Below are 23,082 nucleotides of genomic sequence, written 5' to 3' on the forward strand. Positions count from 1 at the left end.
ACATAAGAATAACAATGTATTACCACTTAATGATAATTAGATAAATAACTTACTGATAACTCACCGAGAACTAGATAATTACTTAATGGTAACTAGATCAACACGTGATGGTAATTGTATGAACACTTAATCATAACTATGTATAACCGCTTAAATATAATTACATGAATGACTTAGTTATAGCCAGGTGATAACTTACATATATCTAGGTGATAACGTATTGATAATTAGTTAATGGTAACTAGATAATTACTAGTTATCACTAAGTAAAAACTTAATGATAACTATATTAGACCACTTAATGGTAACTAGATAAATTTGTTATGGTAATTGGACAAAACTTAGTGATAACTAGACATATAAGGCCCACGAGTGGCCCAGTAGTTAGCATGCCTGGCTGAGGATTGAACGTCCAAAGTTTGAGTCGCGATATGGTGTTGAATACGCTCTTCACGTTCAGCCGTGGAGCTATTGTGACAGCTAATCCTGCTTTTTTAATTAGGAGTAGTCGCATAGATGTCGGATGCTGTTGACGGGTTACCTCTCTGTGACCACCAGTTCTAGATTGTGTCTATCTGTTTGACCACTATTTGATCAAATAGTTTGTGTCTATCTATTTGATCACCAGTTTTAGATTGTGTCTATTTGTTTGACCACCAGTTTTAGTTTGTGTCTATCTGTTTGATCACCAGTTTTAGTTTGTGTCTATCTGTTTGATCACCAGTTTTAGACCGTGTCTATCTGTTTGATCACCAGTTTTAGACCGTGTCTATCTGTTTGACCACCAGTTTTAGATTGTGTCTATCTGTCCTTTACAGTTCTCTGATTTGGCCGTTTAGTACATGTTTTACATAAAGTTCCTTCAGGTTGAAAGTACTAATACAAATGATTAGATGAACATGTAACTGTAAAAGAGCACTAAGATTTGTGTATATATATATATATATCCCCAATATAGAACTATCCATATCTAAACATCACTCTGTCTTTTTATAATCATTTTACATATAGAATTGAGTATATTTTTATCTGTGGCAATAGTTGTAGAGTCATTCATATTTATTAATCAGCAATTTACTTAATCCGTAAAATACATCTGTTCATCCTGAGACATTCTAGTACCATCCATCAATATTCATACACACATCTAAAAAAAATACACTTTGTCCTTTATACACACACACACGCACCTATCACCTATATATACATAGAATGAGACGATTTATTTAATGAATTATTAGAATATTATATAAACAGTATCAGTCATGACAAAGTGTGTAATGCAAGAAATATGAAACTTCAACATGCAACCCAGCAAGTATTTTTACAGCAAAGATACAAACTCAAATATTTACTTGACAGCTGTGTATTACCGTATATAAACATGGAAAAGTGAAGATTTAAAAATGGAGGTTCTAAGTTTGCTAAATATGTTCTTGCCAAGTTATCACTCACATACGCTCCTAGAAATTGAATTTACGGTTAAATATCGTCAATCATCCTCCCTTTCTAACGAAAAACGACAACTGAAGCTTAACAGTATTGAGGGGAAAAAAATCAAAGATAATTGTGTTCGTTCTTTTCTCAACTCTGTAATTATGGAGTTTCACCAAAAGGTTGCAATTATCAATTATACGAAACCTAACACTTTAGAACAATATGTCTTGTTGTAGTTGTTTGACACATACACGACTTTATACATTTTCAGTCTGAACGAATTTTTGAGGTTATTCATCTTTATAGCTAAATGTAGCATTTTCCTACATTTATAGATCTATTGGGTAACAATCTCTATGAATGAGTTAAATGACTGTTGATAGTCGAAATTGTATAAAACCGCAATATTTGTCTGACCATGGTATTAGTAACTAACTGAGTTGAACTTCGGATGTTCTTTCAACAGAATAAGCGTATGGAATGTGTTTTGTCAAGATGTTAATCAAGGAAGTGCTTCTAGAGATTAATAATGTTAGTAGTTTTGTAAGTGAAATTCATCGAGCTGTTGAGGAGCATGGGAGGAGTTTCTGAGACATTCAGATAAATGTGATTTCTACAAGCTTTCATTATAACAGTTAGAATATTTTTATTATGATAATTACAAAACTTTCATTAATTACCGTCTTTTTAGTATAATAATTACAACGCTTTGGATAATACTTACAGTACTTTCAGTAGATAATTACGATACTTTTAACATGATAATTACAACACTTTCAATACGATGATTACAGTATTTTCATTATGGTAATTACAAGTCAAAAATGATATGCAGTGTATTGGATTTATAAGTATTTGGTCAGAATTAATGTCAACAAAAAGAAATTGATTATCTATAATAATGAAATTGCGTGTCTGTGTGTGACCGCCATAACTCCAAGAGGTAAGAAACTAGAAATCTGTAATTTTGTTCCCATACTAAGGGAACTCTGAGGGTTTGCACCTGGATATTATTACTTATGTACGTGCGTGCACGTCTTTTTATGCGAAAAACCACATAAAAAAGAAATGTAACCGCCATAGCTCCAAGAGGAATGAACCTAGAAATCTAAAATTGTTCACAGATACAAAATGGACACTGAGGGTGTGCACCTGGGTATTAATACATATCTATGTGCGTGCGCGCATGCACGTGCGCATCTTTTTATGCAAAACAAAACACGTAGAAAAGAAATTTGACCGCCATAGATCCAAGAGGAAAGAACCTAGAAACCTGAAATTTAGAAATATAAATCACAAAAAAAAAATACAAATAGAAATCAAAGTTGTGTGAGTACGCGCGTGCGTGTTAATCTTGCCCTTGCACCTGCTCTTTCCGACACGTGGTCTAATTAATCTCGCCCTTGCGCCTACCCTTTATAATACGTGGTCTGTTTGAGTTCTGTCTGTTAAATCTGCTTTTTTTTGGTCTTCTGTTGTCGTTTGTTTGAAGTTAAGGACTAAGCTATCTGTGCTCTGCCCACCACGGGTATCGAAAGCCGGTTTCTAGCGTTGTAAGTCAGCAGACATACCGCTGTGCCACTGTGGGGGCTTTGGTCTTCTACAAATAAATGATATAATTATACCCCCCCCCCCGCACACACACCATATTAATAAAATTTTACAACAAACCTTTAGAGCGAGCTTATTTAAAAAATTCGTGTTTTTCTACAAATTTACTTATTTCTTTTTACGAGGTTTAGAACCGTCGATATGCCTGGATCTTAAGTAATATGTTCTATGTATCCATTTCCTAAATATTTTATTCATATTCAGAAAGTTTATTTTGTACTGAGAAACCTGCCAAAATAAGTTCACACTTTGCTTAAAATATAACACCATTAAGAAAAATTGTATACTTTTAAAGTCTTTATTGTTATTCAAACACTTTGAGTTCTGGGAAACTAACTAGTTCTAACTATAAAACGCACATATTAGTACTTAAAAGAAGTTATTGACCTCATTAAGTTCGTGCAACATCTTACATAACCGCCAATGGCTCTCGATTTCTTTTATGTAGAACACACAATGGAACGATCTTAATGTGGGAATTAAACAGATGTAGTAAATATGGAGGTGTCAAAAAACGAAGGACTGACTTACTTGTTTTTCGTTGTTCATTACTGACACGGAGCAACATCGTGGTTGGGCGGGCAACACGTAGATTCATCAGATAAATAAATAAAAGAAAATATCCAAGTTTTATTTACTAATGAATATCTTTATAAAACACCAATATCAACAAATGTGCTAAAAGGAAGAGTAGAAAAACAAGTTTGTAACTGTAAGAAGAGAAACGGAAAGAAATTATCCTCAAGTCAAAAGTTTCTTCATATCGTATGAACAAACGTCTTGAGTCTTTTTAATGAGTCTCAAATTTATGCATTATTCATAATATCCTATAATATAGAAGAGCCATCTATTGGAATGAGAAAACACTATTATTTAATAAGATACTTTATTTACAATCATCACTAAACTTCAAAAGTGTTTTTAAAAGAAAACATCCGGCTCTTGTAACCACCACTCACCTAGAGCATGCGTTTTAAAAGAAAACAACCGAATCTTTAACCGGTACTCTCCTAAAGCGTTTTCAGAACTAAACAGCCGGATTTTGTAACCAGCATTTCCTAAAGCGCGTTTTTATAAGAAAACAGCCAGTTGTTGTAACCTGAAGCGTGTTTTCTTAGATTGTCAGTTTTGATTTTATTATGAAGAGCTAGCATGACTCTTTCAGAGAGAGTTTTTGTTAAAACCAAGTCACAATGAATTGCATCATTTTATTGTTTAAATGAGAGTACATAACAGAGTGTTCGTATTGCATATTATTTATAATTTACTTTAAAAGTGTATAAGAATTATCTGTTGAAGTGAATAATATTACCTGATCTGCTACTTTCACACCTAACTTGAATGATTATAAACTATTGGCCCACCAGTGGCACAACGGTATGTCTGAGGACATACAACACTAGAATCCGGGTTTCGATACCCGTGGTGGGCAAAGCACAGATATCCCATTGTGTTGCTTTGTGCTTAACTTCAAATAAAGTTTTCACAATAATACTGAGTTCTCAATATATCTATATATATTCTGGTTCATATGCACTAAGAACTCTGACGTACTTTTGTTTGTTTGATATTATGCACAAAGCTATACAATGTGCTCTGCTCATCGCTGGTTTCCAAACCTGATTTTTAGTGTTATAAGCTCTCAGACATACTGCTGAGTCACCGGAGGGCTTGTCGAAGTAAAATATTTTTGTACTTCTAATTATCTATCACAGTTAGTACTTTGTAGAAAAGAAAATATCTTATTTTGCTCACATCTTATTTCAGTTTCTAGATTTAAAAGAAAACAGAGACAAGATCTGAAAACTTTGGACAATATCCAATGGATTTGATGAAGCACGACTTAACTGATTATAACTCATATTCAAATATACCATCAGAGCTACATCAAATTATTGCTACGTTAAATATATAGTTATAGCTTTACAGATAGATCAGATTATTGTTATGTTAAATATATAGTCATAGTTTTACAGATAGGCCAGATTATTGTTATGTTAAATGTATGGCTATGGCTGCACCACAAAGATGCTTCCAGAAGTGTTTGGATATATTTATAATTAACTGTAACATTTTACAAGTAAATATCTCGATAGATCTGATAAAAAGATCAGATTCCGATAAACAGAAAATAGTAATACATAGGTCTAGTTCTTATTTAAAGTAAAAATATAAATATTGCTTCAATGTTATGCTAGATTGTTGTTTCCAGAAAACGTCTGAACACAGTTTCACAAAAATGTTTAGATTATTGTTGCCAGTAGAGCTGTAAATAATTTCGATGCTGTATTCGATTATTGTTCCTATTAAATGCCTGAATACAGCGTCCCAAAATGTTTAGATTATTGTTGCCAGTAGAGCTGTAAATAATTTCGATGCTGTATTCCATTATTGTTCCTATTAAATGCCTGAATACAACGTCCCAAAATGTTTAGATTATTGTTGCCAATAGACTTGTAAATGGTTTCGGAGCTGTAAGTGATTGTTTCTTCCAATAAACCGCTGAATAAAGTGTCACAAAACATTTTAGGTTATTTTTGCTAGCAGATCTGGAAATATTTTTGAAACTCTGTCGGTTCGCTGCAGACAATTAATATCTGACTAAAGTTTCATATCATTGTTTCCAGTAAAAGCTTAGCTAAATCAGATTGTTGTTACCGGTAAACATATGAATACAGTTTAGACTCACATTTTATGTAATAGTAAACCTATGAAAGCAGGTTCAATGTTGCATCACGCGTTGGTACCAGTATAAAGTGTTACAACAAGATTGTATTATTATTACGACCAATAGCTGAATGGTATGTTTGAAATAGGTCAAACCAAATCTAGATATATGTAACCATTAAATGAGTGTCACTATACTCACATTGTTGTTTATAGTGAAGTCTGAGTATAATGTTACAACATAGTTATATTGTTTTTACAAGTAGATATTTAAACACTTTTTACGGTGACTTTAAATTGTTATTAATCAGAATATGTTTAAAAACGGATTCAGAAATAAGTTAAATTATTGTAAATATCTGCATCAAGGTCGGTTTTAGATTAACACTAAGTCATTGAATACAATTAAATAAAAAGAAAAGTAATTTTCGATAATGTCTCTATACAGTTAACTCACATGGTTATTATCATTAAAAGTCTTACTATAGCTTCACGATGATAATAACTTACAACTATTGTTGAACAACAAATGTTTGCAGAAATTGATTACATTTATTAATTGTTCTTCATCCTGAAATCAGCAAAAGGCTTCTAGCCAAGCAGCCTAGCATAGTCATAATATGAAAGAGAACATAATACAACATTATCTGTAAATTTATAAAATATGCTAATACTAGCTTTTCTTCAGTTGATTTTGTTTCGAGTTTCGCTTGTTAGTAAATCAAACACTATAAATAGATCTACAAAGAACGCCTAGATATTAACAAACTTAAATTTATTTGTTTGTATATGAAACATACGTAAACTAGAATCTGTCACAAAAATCACAATAAAACTTACATAAGTTAAACAGAAAACATTATGGATTTGGAAAAATAAACCAAGTGTGAAAGCTCTTACCATGTGAGCGTTTTTCCTTGAAACTTAAAAATGAGCCTCCTGAATGGTGGGTGCTGCTTGATAAAGGTCCTGAGAAGGCTAACAGATTAGCAGCGCTACTATGTAACATCACTGATGGCTGTAGGCCTGCCATTGCAGCGTGTGGCACCATGGCTATAGGGGAGGCATGTGCCTGTTGCTGGAATGAGTGAATATTAAAACTGTTTGAATAAAGGTAGAGAATAATTAAACCTAATCTATTCTTGGTGAAACTCTACTAATTCAAATCATTTTAACAATACTCAAGTGTAAAAACCTCTGAGCTAAGCCTATCACGAAGCTCCAAAGAAAAGTTCTGAATGGTGTGAAAAATGGCAGGGTATTCTTGTGTTTTTTATATATGGTGATGATAAGATCCTATGGCATATATAAGCATAGAGGACACGGTCCTACTAAGAAACTGCCAGTGATTCCAGATGTGCTCGTGACATCCGTGTCAATTTCAACCGCCCGAAAATACTACTAAAGCTGATAAACAATGTATCAACATAATTTAGTTATTCTATGCAAAATATATCAAGACATTGTACAAAAAAAAATGGGTCATGCTAATTACAATTTGATACTGCCCTCTACCGTCCATAATCGTTTCCTACACTCGATACAGGAAATGTACACTTTTCCCATTCGCTGCGGCTTCGGTTGCCTGTGAATCTTATCACAGTTGGAAAGACCAATGGAAAATATGAAGTAATGTTGATATGCTGCCTATCAGCCTTAGTAGTATTCACGGGCGTTCAGGGACAGTCATCGGAGATCATTAGTAACACAGAAGCCCACACGTTAACTTCATGATGTAATGGTGACACTTGTGAGGTTACTAAGTAGTGTTAGCACAAAATAAATGTGTTTACCATCTAACGTAATACTAATATTTTTGGAGTTTAATGTGTATTGTTAGCACAAAAATAAAGGTGCTTATCATGTAACGTAATGCTAACACTTGTGGGGTGCGATAGTTGTAGTACTGGAATAATAGGGAATCCACGTGTTTAATATATCCTGCAATACTAAACTTATAGAATACGATAAGCTTGAGTTTACTACATAATATAACGCTAGCACACTCATGCTAATATATTTACTATATAATATAATGGATTGTGACAAATAGTCCTAACTGGGAGCACAAGAATTTACTACATATGATAATTCTAAATTTTTTTGGCCGTGATACACATTTGGTAGACAGCTCACGTGTGTTCTGAGCACTGTAGAAATAACACGTGACAGTGTGTAAAGTGCTTCTAATTTTTAAGTCTAGCACTTGAGGGGTGGGGGAATAATACTAATAGTGAGAAGTCCACGTGCTTGCCATACATTCTAATGTTAAAAGTTCTTGGGTGGGATTAGCTTTCCTATATAAGAAAGATTTCTGCTCATTAAAATGGATGGTGGAAAACACAGATTGGTTGTCTGTAGATAATGATGATCTCTTTGCATACCTTTAGATGTCTGTACATACAGTGGTAAGTACATAAAAGGTACATAAGATTACCAAAATTGTTAAATATAATTGAAGAAACAAAGTACCTTGGTCACTTTCATCCAATACAAAATAGGAATATAGCAGCTAAAGGCCTAGGCTTCAAGTCATAATAGTGATATAGTGGCTCCCTCTGAAAATAGTAAAGTGTTCATGTTGTGTTATGATGAAATGTGGTGTAGTTTGAAGTTGCAGTGTTTGTTTGTTTGTAGTTAAGCACAAACCTACACAATGGGCTATCTGTACTCTTCCAACCACTGGTATCTAAATACGGTTGCTAGCGTTGTAAGCCCACTGGAGGGCAAGTAGAGTGACATAAAAAGGAATCGAAGAAAATTTATGTGAATAAAACAAATAAATTAGGAAGAAAAGGAGTTATGACACAAAACTTTAAAATATAAGTTATAGAATTAAATAAAACAGTTAGGATATATATATATTTGTATAAGGAAGAAACTAAGTGAAAAAATTAAAATAGATTATAAATAGCAAATAAAAATTAAAATACCACAAAAAGAAATTTCTTTCGCAAGAATTAAATAAAATATTCTGGTAATCTTATTTAATTAAATAAAAATAAATACTTGTAATTACTGACTAAGTGCTTTATTAGGACTTCCGTCTAATATCAGTTTGGACTATTTTTTCGCCACGATAATATTTTGGACTTGGTTAGGAGTATTTTCTTATTTAGATATCGGTAGAGGATTACACTGGCAAATACAACCTTCAAAATTAACACACAAATATTCAATAAGACGCAGATCTAGTGAATCTGTTAGTCAAAATGACGACTTAGGTCAACGAGATTCTCTTCGGACCATTGTTGGGTTATAGGTGGGCAGCAAGTTATTGAACTATCGTCTTGAAAGAGTAGTGTATGATGGATATAATCGAATCCGTTACAACGTTTAAGTAGATTCTGAATATCATTTGCACTTTTAGTGAAGTCAAAAGCTTCGACCACTGTCACGAGAATGTTTCCCAAACCATTCACCTTCTCCGGTAACGTTATGACCAAGTTCTGTATCTATAGAGGAATGTAACATTCCACACACCATTACACATCTCTGGCTACTTTCACTCTAAGTTATGTATCCGTAGATAAATGTCTGTAGAATAAAATGGATGTTTGGTTGTTCAGACAAATTTCTATTCATACAGATAGATATTTTTGCTTACAGATTAATGCCCATACATAAATTGGAACGAAGTACGTGCAGATGGAAGTGTTTTATAGATAGCTATGAACATAAGGCTATCTGTAAAGAAGTTGTTGGATTGGTGTTCACAGAGGTATAGTTGTATACGTATAGAGGGACGGATATGCATACAGTAGGATACATCTAAGAAGAGAGGTATTTCTGGCGTAAACATGTTATGAGTATATACATAAAGATGCTTCTTCTGAATAACTAGAGGACTGAACTTGTGGATCTATATCTACAGACTGTCCTTTGTAAATCAATAAGTGCTTGAAACTGTAGATTGGGATATTCAGTTATAACTTTACTGTTGTTTTATGTGCGTACGGAAGTCTGTAGATAAAGTTTAATGTCTGTTCAATCAGATGGTCCTCTTTGCCCCTCTGACGACGAATATTAGAATTATTCAAGGCAGCAATGCAGTAATCCGTAACATTGTGCATCAGTGAAGGATGTTGGAGTGTGAAAAATTGGATTGTGAGTAAACGTACAGTTCTCGTGGTGAATTGTTCGTCAGTGTTATGAAACACTTTTCTCGACCATAAAGCTTGCACTTATACCTATGTTAAATATTGCATGTGACATATGTCATGACGAAGGGCACTGCAAATCCAAATATCTAATACACAAGTGTATTTTAAACATGAAACATGGAAATTCACAGATATTTTGTCATGCTTTTCTATCTATCTAAACATTATATAGAAATACATTAGAAATGATGAAAATACATTTAGAGCTTCATGTATTTTCTTCTTCAAAATAACATACACTCTTATAAAACAGTAACAATTATGTCTGGATATCTCTATTAAGAATGATTCACACGTTTTTATTTTTATTTCCAAAATATTACTACAGATGTAATTTTACAAAATTAACAAAAGGGTTGAGTGAAAAGGAAGGGTTCCTAATTTCAAAGGCTGGTGTATTTAACAAGGATAACTTAAAAAAAACGTTCTAAATGTTCACAAAAACATCTTTTTATCTTTTATCTTTTTAATAATTAGAAATAATTAAGGAAAATATAGAATAACTTACAAGGGTTCTCTGATTTTTTAAATATTTTGTTAAAATACCAAATTCAACTTCGTAGAAGCTATACAAACAGCCAATACGTGATCACATAGAAACAAAATAATCCCTGTTGCTCAAAAACAGTTTCATTAGAACCTGCCGTTGTTAGGAAAATTCTCGATTTAAGAAGGTAAAGTTCATGTGGGGATGTCGTTTGTTTAGATGCAATAGAATGGAACTTGGGACAAAGTAAAAAAAAAGCTAAATACAGATATACGAACCATTAGATGGGCGATACTGGAGTGTTGGTGCTTGAAGAGAAAAAGAAAACACCAGTAAGAAATTATTTATAACTTAATAACGTAGACATAAGAGGAAGAAACAGAAACGTTCAAGTCTACAAAAGCTAGTAAAACAGAAATAAAGAAGAAAAGACGAAGATGTGACAGTAGGATATTCTAATATATTCTTTATATACAATAGGTAGTTTGTTTTCAGTCAAAAACTGTTTCGAAATTCTGGTTGACGGTACTGCTTTTTTTAATATTTACGGTTTTACACAAAATTTTTAAAAAACACGTTATATCTTGGTTAAATATTCGTAATTTTTAAATTTAAAATAATGAAATATTAAACACGTTATGTTTTTTCAACTATTGAGTATTATGCTTACTATGATATTTCTTTATACAGAGTGTCCGAAAATTTTGGACCCGTAGATGATGTGCAGCTTTTCTTAATTTCAGATATGTGCCTGATGATGGCGCTGTCAAAACATGAGAAGGTCGAGTTAAACCTGCAGTTAATCCAAACTTGTTTCGAATTACAATGACAGCGTGTGGAACACATTCTGTAAAATTCATTGAAGTGCCTATGGTTCTAGACTTTTCGGATACCCTGTATATATCCTATGATATATTCAATTAAACCTACTTAGAATTCTAGATAAGGACGTATGAAGTCAAATGGTAAGAAAAGTGAGTAAACTTCACGTTCAACTGTACACAGAAGCATCTTATTGCCAAGCTTTGGTTTAATATAAGATTACTTACACCAATAATTCATCTTCAACTGTATACAGAACCATCTTATTGCCAAGCTTCGGTTTAATATGAGATTACTTACACCTATAATAGCGTTCAACTGTACACAGCAGCATCTTATTGTCAAGCTTTGGTTTAATATGAGATTACTTACATCTATAATTCACGTTCAACTGTACACAGAAGCATCTTATTGCCAAGCTTCGGTTTAATATGAGATTACTTACACCTATAATAACGTTCAACTGTACACAGCAGCATCTTATTGCCAAGCTTCGGTTTAATATGAGATTACTTACACCTATAATTCACGTTCAACTGTACACAGCAGCATCTTATTGCCAAGCTTCGGTTTAATATGAGATTACTTACACCTATAATTCACGTTCAACTGTACACAGAAGCATCTTATTGCCAAGCTTCAGTTTAATATGAGATTACTTACACCTATAATTCACGTTCAACTGTACTCAGCAGCATCTTATTGCCAAGCTTTGGTTTAATATAAGATTACCTATACCTATAATTCACGTTCAACTGTACACAAAAGCATCTTATTGCCAAGCTTCGGTTTACTATAAGATTACTACACCTATAATTCACGTTCAACTGTACACAGAAGCATCTTATTGCCAAGCTTCGGTTTACTATAAGATTACTACACCTATAATTCACGTTCAACTGTACACAGAAGCATCTTATTGCCAAGCTTCGGTTTAATATAAGATTACTTACACCTATAATAGCGTTCAACTCTGTTATGGTAACTTGTTTAGCTTTATCGACTGCTGCTGTTACTTGTTGCTGATGCTGTAAATTGGAAGCACAAAACACAGACAATACATTACATATACACAAATAACGTTGATTTCTGTTTCTAAGGTAAGTGAGAGTTCTGTTTTTAAGATGTATTCTATGTCTGTTTCTAAGATGGGTACTATATCTGATTATAAGAAAGATACTATTTATATAAATGGCCAAATTTTTAAGAATTACAACAAAACATGTTGCAATACAGAACGAGAGATGTGAGAGCACTACTAGGTTTGATATAAGAGCACTACTAGGTTTGATGTGAGAACACTACTAACTTTGATGTAAGAACACTACTAAGTTTGATCTAAGAACACTGCTAGGTTTGATGTGAAACACTACTAGGTTTGGTGTAAGAACACTGCTGACTTTGATGTAAGAACACTGCTGACTTTGATGTAAGAACACTACTAGGTTTGATGTCAGAACACTACTAAGTTTGAGGTAAGTACATTACTAAGTTTGGTGTAAGAGCACTAATAGGTTTGATGTGAGAACATTGCTAGGTTTGATGTAAGAACACTACTAACTTTGATGTAAGAACACTACTAAGTTTGATCTAAGAACACTGCTAGGTTTGATGTCAAACACTACTAGGTTTGATGTAAGAACACTGCTAGGTTTGATGTAAGAACACGGCTAGCTTTGATGTAAGAACACTACTAAGTTTGAGGTAAGGACATTACTAAGTTTGGTGTAAAAACACTGCTAGGTTTGATGTAAGAACACTACTAGGTTTGACGTAAGAACTCTGCTAGCTTTGACGTAAGAACTCTGCTAGGTTTGATGTAAGAACACTGCTAGGTTTGATGTAAGAACACTGCTAGGTTTGATGTGAAATCTCTTTATTCCCAAATTACTTTCTACGAAATCACTGACTTATGCACTGAGTAAGCGTTTTTTTTTTGTTTTTTTTTTGCTTCTGGTGTGGTAAATGATTTTTTATAAGTTGATCTCTTTTTCAGTAACAAAATTTCATTTTATATTTAATGATAATGGATTAGTTTATAAATAGGTTGATAATGTAAGAATAGAGACAAATATTAGAGCTTTATAAGTAATTTTGTTTAAGCTCCCATTCAAATGCTTATAAAACTGTATATTTGTTTTGAAATCACTTTATTAAAGACAGAATAATAAAGACACATTTGCCATTTTTTAGTTACAAGAACAAGTTAATGAATTGTTCAAAGTTATAAATGGCAAATATGCGAATATAAGATTTACAACTGAGTTTAGACAAAATCAAAATGACTTTTTCTGGCAATCAACGATGTTAATTTGAAATGACTATCTATATTATCGAAGTATTCTAGGTAGTACGTTCATCTTAATTTATCATTTTATCACTTTCAGTCTCAGGACCATGATTGCACTAAATATTGTCCGACACTATAATTTCCATCTAAATGGCTTCTGAGAAGAACAGCGAGGTTAATCATGATAAACTTTCCACACACCTTCCACTACTTCCCTGCAATGTTGTATCGTTTGGCTTTACATCATTTGTCAATCTGTTTTTACGAATCTTTTTTTACGGAAAGGACCGTGACATACACATCCTGACGTAAGGTTTCTCGAAGGTGGCATTTCAAAATCGAATGTTCAAGAATTCTTTGTAAACGAAGTATATGGACGCTAAACATGTAACTCGCGACCCCACAGCTCGGCTGACACCTTTCGTAATATGTCACTATATTAGTACATTCAACTCAGTTTTTAACATATGATTAGCGCTGTGTAGAAGAACAAACGCTCCAATATCACTTGTAAAATACTTCTAGCATTGCTCAGTTTTACAGATTAAGTGGTGTAACATCGCCATAGGAAAAGACAATTTTAGCACTCTTAATGAAGCTGAGAAAGAGTATGATTTAATTATTTGTGAGAATACTCTTAGGCCCGTTTGAAAATAAAAATAAAAACTAGCTTTTTCGCTTATCTTGAAATTGTAAATTCTTTTATTTTTCACTAACAAATCTTAATACATATTCCTAGCTTTAGATAGTATTTTTAATAATAAGATACCTACCAGTAAGATATCAAAATTTTAGATTGCCTATAAGAAAATACATTTTAAATGATGCATAATACTAATGTTATGCATATTAGTAAATTATCCATAAAGGGAGGATGGACAGTCTATTGAACTGAATGAATTCGTGGATACTTTACAAATATGTGTACATGCGGTGACTGTAATTACTATCTTTAAATCCAGACGTATGAATATCAGGGAATGTCCTTTAATACCGATAATTTGATGTTGTCGATAATCAATGAACTTACTTTTTTACATAGAATACATCATACTCTAGTTTTATAAGAATATAATTAATGGAAATTTAATGAAAAGATAAAATAATCTCATGTATATTAGTGTTAATTTTGAAATGTTTAATAAAAGTACATAAACTTGAATATTTAACCAAAATATATTTAAACCATAGCAGCAATATTTTTGTATTTAAATATTAGGACCATCTTAACTTTAAATTTAAAGTTGAGTATCTAAATTTGTCTAAGCCAACTATTCAAGCTGATCACCCTAACACCATCTTTAAACTTCTGTATTAGGATCATCCCAACTATTTACTCAACTAACAATTTATTCATATTTAAACATGAAGAGTACCTCAAGAATATACTCATCCCAACACTATTGTAATACTTAGCTATTAACATTATCACAGTAATATATATGAACTTGATTTTTGAGAACATTTCTAAACCAGTAAATTCATATCCTCTTCTTAAGACCGTCCTATTATAAAAAATATATTCAAAATGATTTAAGAGTATTCCAACTATCTATTCCAACCGTTTTAATAATTTATTTAAATTTAGTTCATACTATCTTTAAAAAATATTCGAATCATTAAAACCATTCTGTCAATAAATCAAGTTAATGCTGTTATAATTGTCCTTAAAATTGTAAAACACATAAGGACACTGCACAAACTTACCTCTTGGGACAAAAACGGTAGAATCTGAGCTATTATAGCATTAAGTCTTTTAGCAATCTCCATCTGGAAAGAAATTAAAACAAGAATAAACTCTTGGTATATAGCTTTCACTTCTCAAGCTTCTCCCAGTGGGTCAACGGTCAAGTTTATGGACTTACAACGCTAAGTTTCGGGGTTCGATTCCCCGTGGTGGGCAGAGTGCTGAGAGCTTGTTGTATAGCTTTGCGACCAAACAAGCGAAACAAAAGACACCTGAAGATTAACAGATATGAAGAAACAAAGAGACTTCAAAAATGACTTTTCATAGGTTAGTAACTTCTACCTATTCAGTTATTTTCCATGTATCACATTTTCACTATTGAATGCTACAGAAATATACACCAAACGTGGATAGAAGCTAGAACCACACATTTTAAACTAAATCGCGGTTCTATTGTAAGTAATGGTATTATTTACCTAATGACGATTTAATTACAAGAAAATTTTTCTACGCCGTCTACCTCAAAACTTGTGGCAGGTTCACTCATAAAAACATTCAATGTTAAGAACGGTTTCTAAAAACGTGTTGAAACTAAGATTGAATCATGAAAGCTTTTAAGTAGGAATGCATTACTAGGGTATACATTCTGAAAACGTTTTTTTTTTATTAATATAAATAAAACCTCTTTTTTCTTCTCCAAATTTGAAATAATATCAGTCCAAAAAGGTAGCTACCATGAAAAAGTGAAAGTTCAACTACTATAAAACTTTTGATTTAAGTGACTTTACATATGGTTCAGAAGCAAAACTCGACTTCTTCCATTAACCGAGTTTCCACATTTAGGAGCAGGATAGTGTTTTTCCGTTCATTTCAATTCCGATAAAAGTTTTTGTTTGTGAAGATTCTAGGCCTAAGCTTCTTGGGAAGCTTAACTTCATCATGGTCCTTTTCCTTCCCACGTAATTGAATTCCAGACACGAAAGGGAAGACAAGGAAACATATCGAGCTCTTCTGACATAAGAAGTTACTAGGCTACGTGGTGAACTGGCCAGTGGTACATGAAGGTTCCATATGTTCTATAAAACATATGATAAATCAAGTCTTCATATGACTTTTGCTGGGAAGAGTGGAAAATGCTTCATTACGAAACTTTTAGCTTGTCTACAAAAGATTGCTATGGTAATCATTCATGTAATTAGAAGATTATAACGATTCACGGACTTATTAATATATCAAGTGACCTTCACTACAACAAGCACTTGCTCCAGCGGTGAGTCTTATGGAGCCATTCTGTAATGACGTCACTCACTTCCACTTTTGTGACCAAAGAACCAAATCAAATTACAGAAAACACTTGGATCAATTATAAACACTGAATGCATTGACTTAAACTAACCAGTACAAAGAAATAAGGTTTGAAATAAACACCAGTTTTAATACACCAAAGAAAAAGACACACCTTTTTGTAAACACCGAACATAAATGCGGTAACTTGGCATTAGACTGATATAAACATTTACTGCGTTTTACAGGATTAAATAATTTTAAACTCTAAAGCCAGTGAAGTAACCATTAAACTGCCACTTGATCGCGGAAGTTGGTTTTCTACGTTCGTATTAACTAGTTTATTACGAATTTACAATTACAGACATGTAAAAATAGTATTATAATCTTGGAAAACAGTCATCTATATTTTACATAAAAATAGATTGAATAGTTTATACAGTTATTTGCAAGATTAAAATATAAGAACCGTGAAATACGTTAGGTACTTGCTCGTCTTCGATTATCAATATAAAATGACACCCACAGAATGGCTGATTTCGCGCAAGGGTTGGTTCTTGAGGATAAGGTTTTCGTAATTTATTAATTCAAGAGCACTTTTGAACTTTACTTCATAGTATTAAGTTTCCACTTGAGCATCAATGTTTCTTTTTTTTCTCTGGGAAGAAAATTTGAATCGCTAAAACTAGATTTTGCTTTAAAAAATAAATAAAATGTCGTCATAGCTGATAGATGAAAATTAATGCATAAGTACTTAAATTAGAACACACTCGTATGATAACATAAAAATACAACACTATTTCCGATTTCTAGTTTCAAGAAGAGCTCTCACTAATCTAGAGCTTACTCTTACAAAGACACGTATTGTTCTCTGTTGGAAGATTAGAGGCACGATGTGTCTTATCTAAACAATGTTTGTCCCATTAAACAGAAGAAATCAGACTTGACAGAAAAAGCAGAGTGAATCCTTGAATTCCCTCTCTGGAGTACGATCAATCGATAGTCATACTGTTTTTCAATCAGCATAGAAGTACGTGTAGTTCAACGTGTTCAGAACTTCGCGGCTTTAGCTCTCGGCGTTTAGCATAGACTACTTTCTCTGTCTGTATTAGTAATCTGGTTCCAAAACTCATGTTCTTCTTCCTCCCCCTATACACAAACACGATAATAAAGATGTAAGATGTGTAGTACAGAAGTATCTCGGAAGGTTAAAGGAACAAATAAAATATATATATGTAGAAAAAAAAAGCCCACTCTGTTTTGAAATAAGTTCCTTTTTTATCGTCGTATGGATAGAGAGCATTGAAAGACTGCTAGACCATAAATATATCTATAATAATAAAAGGGCGTGTCTGTGGGTCTGTGTGTGTGACCGCCATAACTCCAGGAGAAAAGAACCTAGAAACCTGAAATTTTGCACACATACTAAGTGGACCCTGAGGGAATGCACCTGGGTGTTAATACCTATACACGTACGTGCGCGCGTGCTCGAGTGCATCTTTTTGTGAGGTAAGCAAGCAAAAAAAGACATATAGAAAAGAAAATGTGACTACCATAGCTCCAAGAGCAAAGAACCTAGAAAACTGAAATTTTACACCCTGGTGGACTCTGAGGTATTATTACTTGTCTTATCCACGGGCGAGCGCGCATGCGCACCTTTTTATTGAAGCTAGCGAAAACCAAAATAGAAAATAAGTGGTTCCTTATATTATAAATAGAAATCACAGACAGACAGATACGCACGTGTGCGCGTGCGTGTATGTGTATGTGTTATCGCCATAGCTCCAAGAGGAAAGAACCTAGGAACCTGAAATTTTGCACTCATACTAAGTGTACCCTGTGGATGTGCACCTGAGTATTATTTATCTTATCCGCGTGCGTGCGCTCATGCACGTGCGCATCTTTTTGATGAGGCAAGCTAGCGAAAAACAACATAGGAAAAATGGGGTTTCTTATATTACGAATAGAAATCACCGACATCCAGACAGACGCTCGTGTGTGCCTGCGCTCGTGCGTGTTTGTGTATCTGTGATTGACATAGCTCCAAGACGAAAGAATCTAAAAACCTGAAATTTTGCACCCATATTAAGTGTACTCTGAGGGTGTGCACCTGGGTATTATTACTTATCCAAGTGCGTGTGCAAATCTTTTTATGAGGCAAGCTAGTGAAAAAAACACATAGAAAAAGAAATGGATCCTTATATAACAACTTTTAATATGTAGAAAAGCCAGTGCGTTTTGGTAACGTTGCGTTCCAACAATGATTTAACCTAATATTCCTTTTATTCTATGAACTGAAAGTATAAAATGAAATGTATAAACTACAAAATTAAATATATATATTTGTTTGTTTCTTAGCTTAAAGTCTCCATTGATTAAAGAGGTTTGACGAATATACAAACTCACATTATCATCTACAACCCCGAGCGAAGCCGGGTACTTTCGCTAGTATATATAACGTAAACATAAAGTTTAGTGCATGAAATTAATCTTTATACAAGTCAACAACATTGCATAAAAAGAAACAGCTGAATTTATAGTAAAAAATGGAAGCACCAAGAAATAGAAAAAAATATTATTCTATCAGGTTCTGTGTTCAACCTGTTTCTTCTTGATAAATAGAAAATTATATTAGCGTTAGTTGATCTTGAGAATAATAAAATTAGCCAATTTCCATAGGCAAGGCTGCAGTCACTTTAACATATACTTTTTCCAAAGTGACGTAGAGCACTTCATTTTGCTTGAATATGTAAATGACTCATACAAATAATAATGATATAAATTAGTTTAATGGAGAATTAGCGTATGTGTTGTTTAGTTTGAGCATAATTAATCAGTACTTCATAATCCTGATAATACCAATAGGTAACTGTTCTTGTAATTATGGAAACATTATAATTATAATACATTCCAAGTGATAAACTGTATAAATGTTTCTGATAAGCAGGTCAGTCGCAAAAAATATTATGTGCTAGGTATTTGTTTGTTTGTAATTAAGCACAAAGCTACACAATGAGCTATCTGTGCTCGGCCCACCACGGGTATCGAAACGCGGATTCAAATGTGTGGACTGAATCTTCAAGCTAAGTAATTGCGTTAACTTGTGTTCTGGATGAAGCGAAACGTGGATTAAATAAATTAAGTGAGAGAAACGGTGTTTTAAGTAAAATTAAATCTGTGAAACGATGTTAAAAATCACGTAAATTGGGGAAATGGGATTTTATATGAAAGAAATATATTAGTTGTTGTTTTAAGCGAAATAAAATGAGTGAAAGGGATTTTATATTAAAACCTCAAACGGTTGTTTAAATGGAATTGAACATGTGAAAAGTTGTGTTTAGTTGGAATGAGCGAAATTGTGTTTTATGTTTTAGATTAAACGGAATTCATCAAGTGATTTTAGAATAATTTTATGGACGGTTTTTTCAGTTAAAATGAACACATGGACTATTTTTAGATGAAATTAAACGTATTAAATGTTTTTAGACGAAAAGTGTCAAACGGTATTTTAGATTAAATGATATGTGTGATATAATTTTGTTTCTTTGGATGAAACGAGTCAAACATTGTTTTAAATTAAATTAAATGTATTAAATGTTTTTAGACGAAAAGTGTCAAACGGTATTTTAGATTAAATGATATGTGTGATATAATTTTGTTTCTTTGGATGAAACGAGTCAAACATTGTTTTAAATTAAATTAAATGTATTAAATGTTTTTAGACGAAAAGTGTCAAACGGTATTTTAGATTAAATGATATGTGTGATATAATTTTGTTTCTTTGGATGAAACGAGTCAAACATTGTTTTAAATTAAATTAAACGTATTAAAGTGTTTTTAGATGAAACTTAAAAAAACGGTGTGTTTTTTTTAGTTGAAATAACCTGTATAAAAAGATTTTTAGGCCAAATAAAATTTATTTTAAACGATGGTGTGGACAAAAATAATAAACAGGAACTGCTATTTAAAATTAACGAAATGTATTGGGGGTTTTAAGTGAAACAAAACAATGAAGGGATTTCTATGTTAAAGAAAAAAGCAAAATTGTATATATTTGACCTAAGAGCACTTTCTTACTGGAAACGTGTACCGACCTACACCATACTCAAGAGTGAGGTGATAACAGTCACGTGCACTCCAACTGCACGCTTAATCACGTTTTATTTCTAAGTACGAGTTCATTCAAACTAATGTAATTATCTGCATGTTGATTTAAAGATGACGCACCCTGTTGGCTTAAGTTGCTATCGTTATGTTAATATATAGCTGTGTTTATATTTACTTCTGTGTCCTTTATCGTGAAGACTTTCTTCACATTGCCATATTTTGTTCTTGTCACTTGGCGAAACTCTCTCTCTTATTTTGTAAGTTGAACTTTCTACCCCATATTGGTGTAAGCTCTTACTGATGGTTTATCTACAAGTTCGATGTTGATTTAACTCCTATCTTTGTTTGCGTAGCTCACTTTTTCCTTGTGGTGTAGTTCATTTCCACAGTGTTGATTTACCGTTTCTTATGGTAGCCGGTACAGCTTCCTTCTCTTTTGGTGTACAGAGTGCAAAAACGGCTTCTCCGTGTGTTGATTCAATTCCTTTTGATCTCACTTTCTTTATTCCTTCTTGTCGAAACGTTTGGAGTAAAGCTTGTTTTTCTGAATTATGTAACTTATTTTTTGTTAATGTAACTCTCTTTTTAATGACGTACCTTTTTTGTTCTATATTTAGATAAATTCATAGTATATATGATGTACCTTCGGTCTTGTTTATTAACGTATGTCCTTCGTTTGTCGACGTAAGTGGTTTCTTCTATAATGTTATGTGTCCAGTCTTACCGGTATGTCTTTTTCTTGTTAATGTAATTCTCTTTTTGTTGTGTTGGTCTTTCTTTATGATGTTATGCATTCCTTATCAGGGTAAATGTTTTCTTCGTTGGTGTATTTTTTTTTTCAAATATAATTATTTTCTTATATGTAGTTATTGCAAGTCCCTACATATGGGTTTACTATTTGGGTGTCTTCCAGAAATGTATAACCTAATTTATGCTGAGTGAACGTTTTTGGGCACAAGAGGAGAATTACACTTTGTATATCGTATTTCAGAAAAACTTTATATCTCAGTGAAGACCGTGATGAACTAACACTAAAACTAAACTAAACTTTTAATGTCTAGAACAAGAAGCATAAAACTAAATCAATGGATCTTCGTTTCTAGTCAAGCTTCAAATACGAGTGAACTAAGAGATTTCTATAACTTTCCATTGGATTAAGTACAGAAAATATGTAAACATGTAATAAAAGAAATCGTTGAAGAAACTGTATCGTAGCATTTAATGATCTAAGTATATTTCCAAAACTAGCTTTATGGATTACAGTTTGTTAGACTAACTAAAGTGAGTGAAAATGGTCAGGGTTCCTGATTCAGCAAAAAACAAATTCTTTAGAATCAATTCTTCCCACGCCGTGATCTACCTGCAATTGTTATAAACGTGAATTGAACTTGAAAAAGAGCTCCTGAGTGTCACAACTGCCAGGTGATGATAGCGACACATGGAAAGTTAGAATACAAGCTAAAAAATAAAGCTTTGACATTTACAGAGATGAACAAAGACTGCTATATTGTAACGTAGGTGTACAAATACTTTGTACAATAGAATGGACTGTTAAATATTAAATTAGAGTTAAAGCCAAGAAAGATAGGTTTTCTTTCAGGATGAATTAAACGTAGAGCTTTTTACGTTTAGTTGTACATATGTATACAATTGTAATCACTCGTTCACTTCGCCGTACGTAACTGTACACATAATGATCGGTATGCGCGTAACAAATTCAACGTACGTATACATATGTACGAATACAGTTATACTTAATACTTCTATTACTACACCTGCTTGTCTGTGACAATACAGTTAATGACTGTTCTAACCATACACGGTTAGGTTCATAGTCAAAGTCTCCTCTATACTTTTCTGTTTAGAATAGTATCTATGTATGTATATATATATATATATATATATAATTATTACATATTGCGCTGTCAGCTAATACAACATCTAAGTTGCTGGTAATTATGTTTGTCAGTTAATTGCCTTTCACTAAATTTTCACTGTGATCTTCTTTCAAGATAAGATAAAAATATCACTATTTCATTTCAACAATGCAGAGAAAACAATGATTAAATCTTGATAACAAGGAATCAATTATTAAAAATATAAAAGTTTTGAGACAGCTTGACAAGTAATAAAAAACTTAATAACTGTACGACGTTTCAACAAGAGGATAACAAAATCTTGTCGAAACGTCGTACAGTTATAATAAAGTTTTTCATTACTCGTTGAAGTCGTATCAGAACTTTTAAAGATTAAATCGCTTTTAACTAGTAACTATTGCAATTTTGAAGTAACTAAGATCTAACAAGATACGATGTATTCCAAATTAATAAGTTTATCTTGGATCAGCTTCTATCCAGATGTTCTTACTAAGCTGGATGAAGTTCTACCCGATTGTCAAACTGGATAACTTACCTTGGATCAGCTTCTACCCAGATGTTCTTACTAAGCTGGATGAAGTTCTACCAGATTATCAAACTGGATAACTTACCTTGGACCAGCTTCTATCCAGATGTTCTTACTAAGCTGG

At 32.7% G+C, this 23,082-nt stretch overlaps 1 protein-coding gene across 2 annotated transcripts in view; it reads right to left on the reverse strand.

Moving 5' to 3' along the window:
* LOC106458719 (transducin-like enhancer protein 4) overlaps positions 1-23,082 on the reverse strand; it is an 80,479-nt gene that overhangs the window by 29,268 nt on the left and 28,129 nt on the right. For both annotated transcript variants that reach the window (XM_022384988.1, XM_022384987.1), the window contains exons 5-8: positions 15,185-15,247; positions 10,644-10,673; positions 6,616-6,793; positions 3,580-3,599 (exon numbers count right to left, since the gene is read on the reverse strand). In XM_022384988.1, coding sequence (XP_022240696.1) covers positions 3,580-3,599; positions 6,616-6,793; positions 10,644-10,673; positions 15,185-15,247 — 291 coding nt within the window. The remainder of the gene's footprint in view (positions 1-3,579; positions 3,600-6,615; positions 6,794-10,643; positions 10,674-15,184; positions 15,248-23,082) is intronic.

Source organism: Limulus polyphemus, unplaced genomic scaffold, assembly GCF_000517525.1.
Source record: "Limulus polyphemus unplaced genomic scaffold, Limulus_polyphemus-2.1.2 Scaffold504, whole genome shotgun sequence".
Classification (NCBI taxonomy): Eukaryota; Metazoa; Arthropoda; class Merostomata; order Xiphosura; family Limulidae; genus Limulus; species Limulus polyphemus.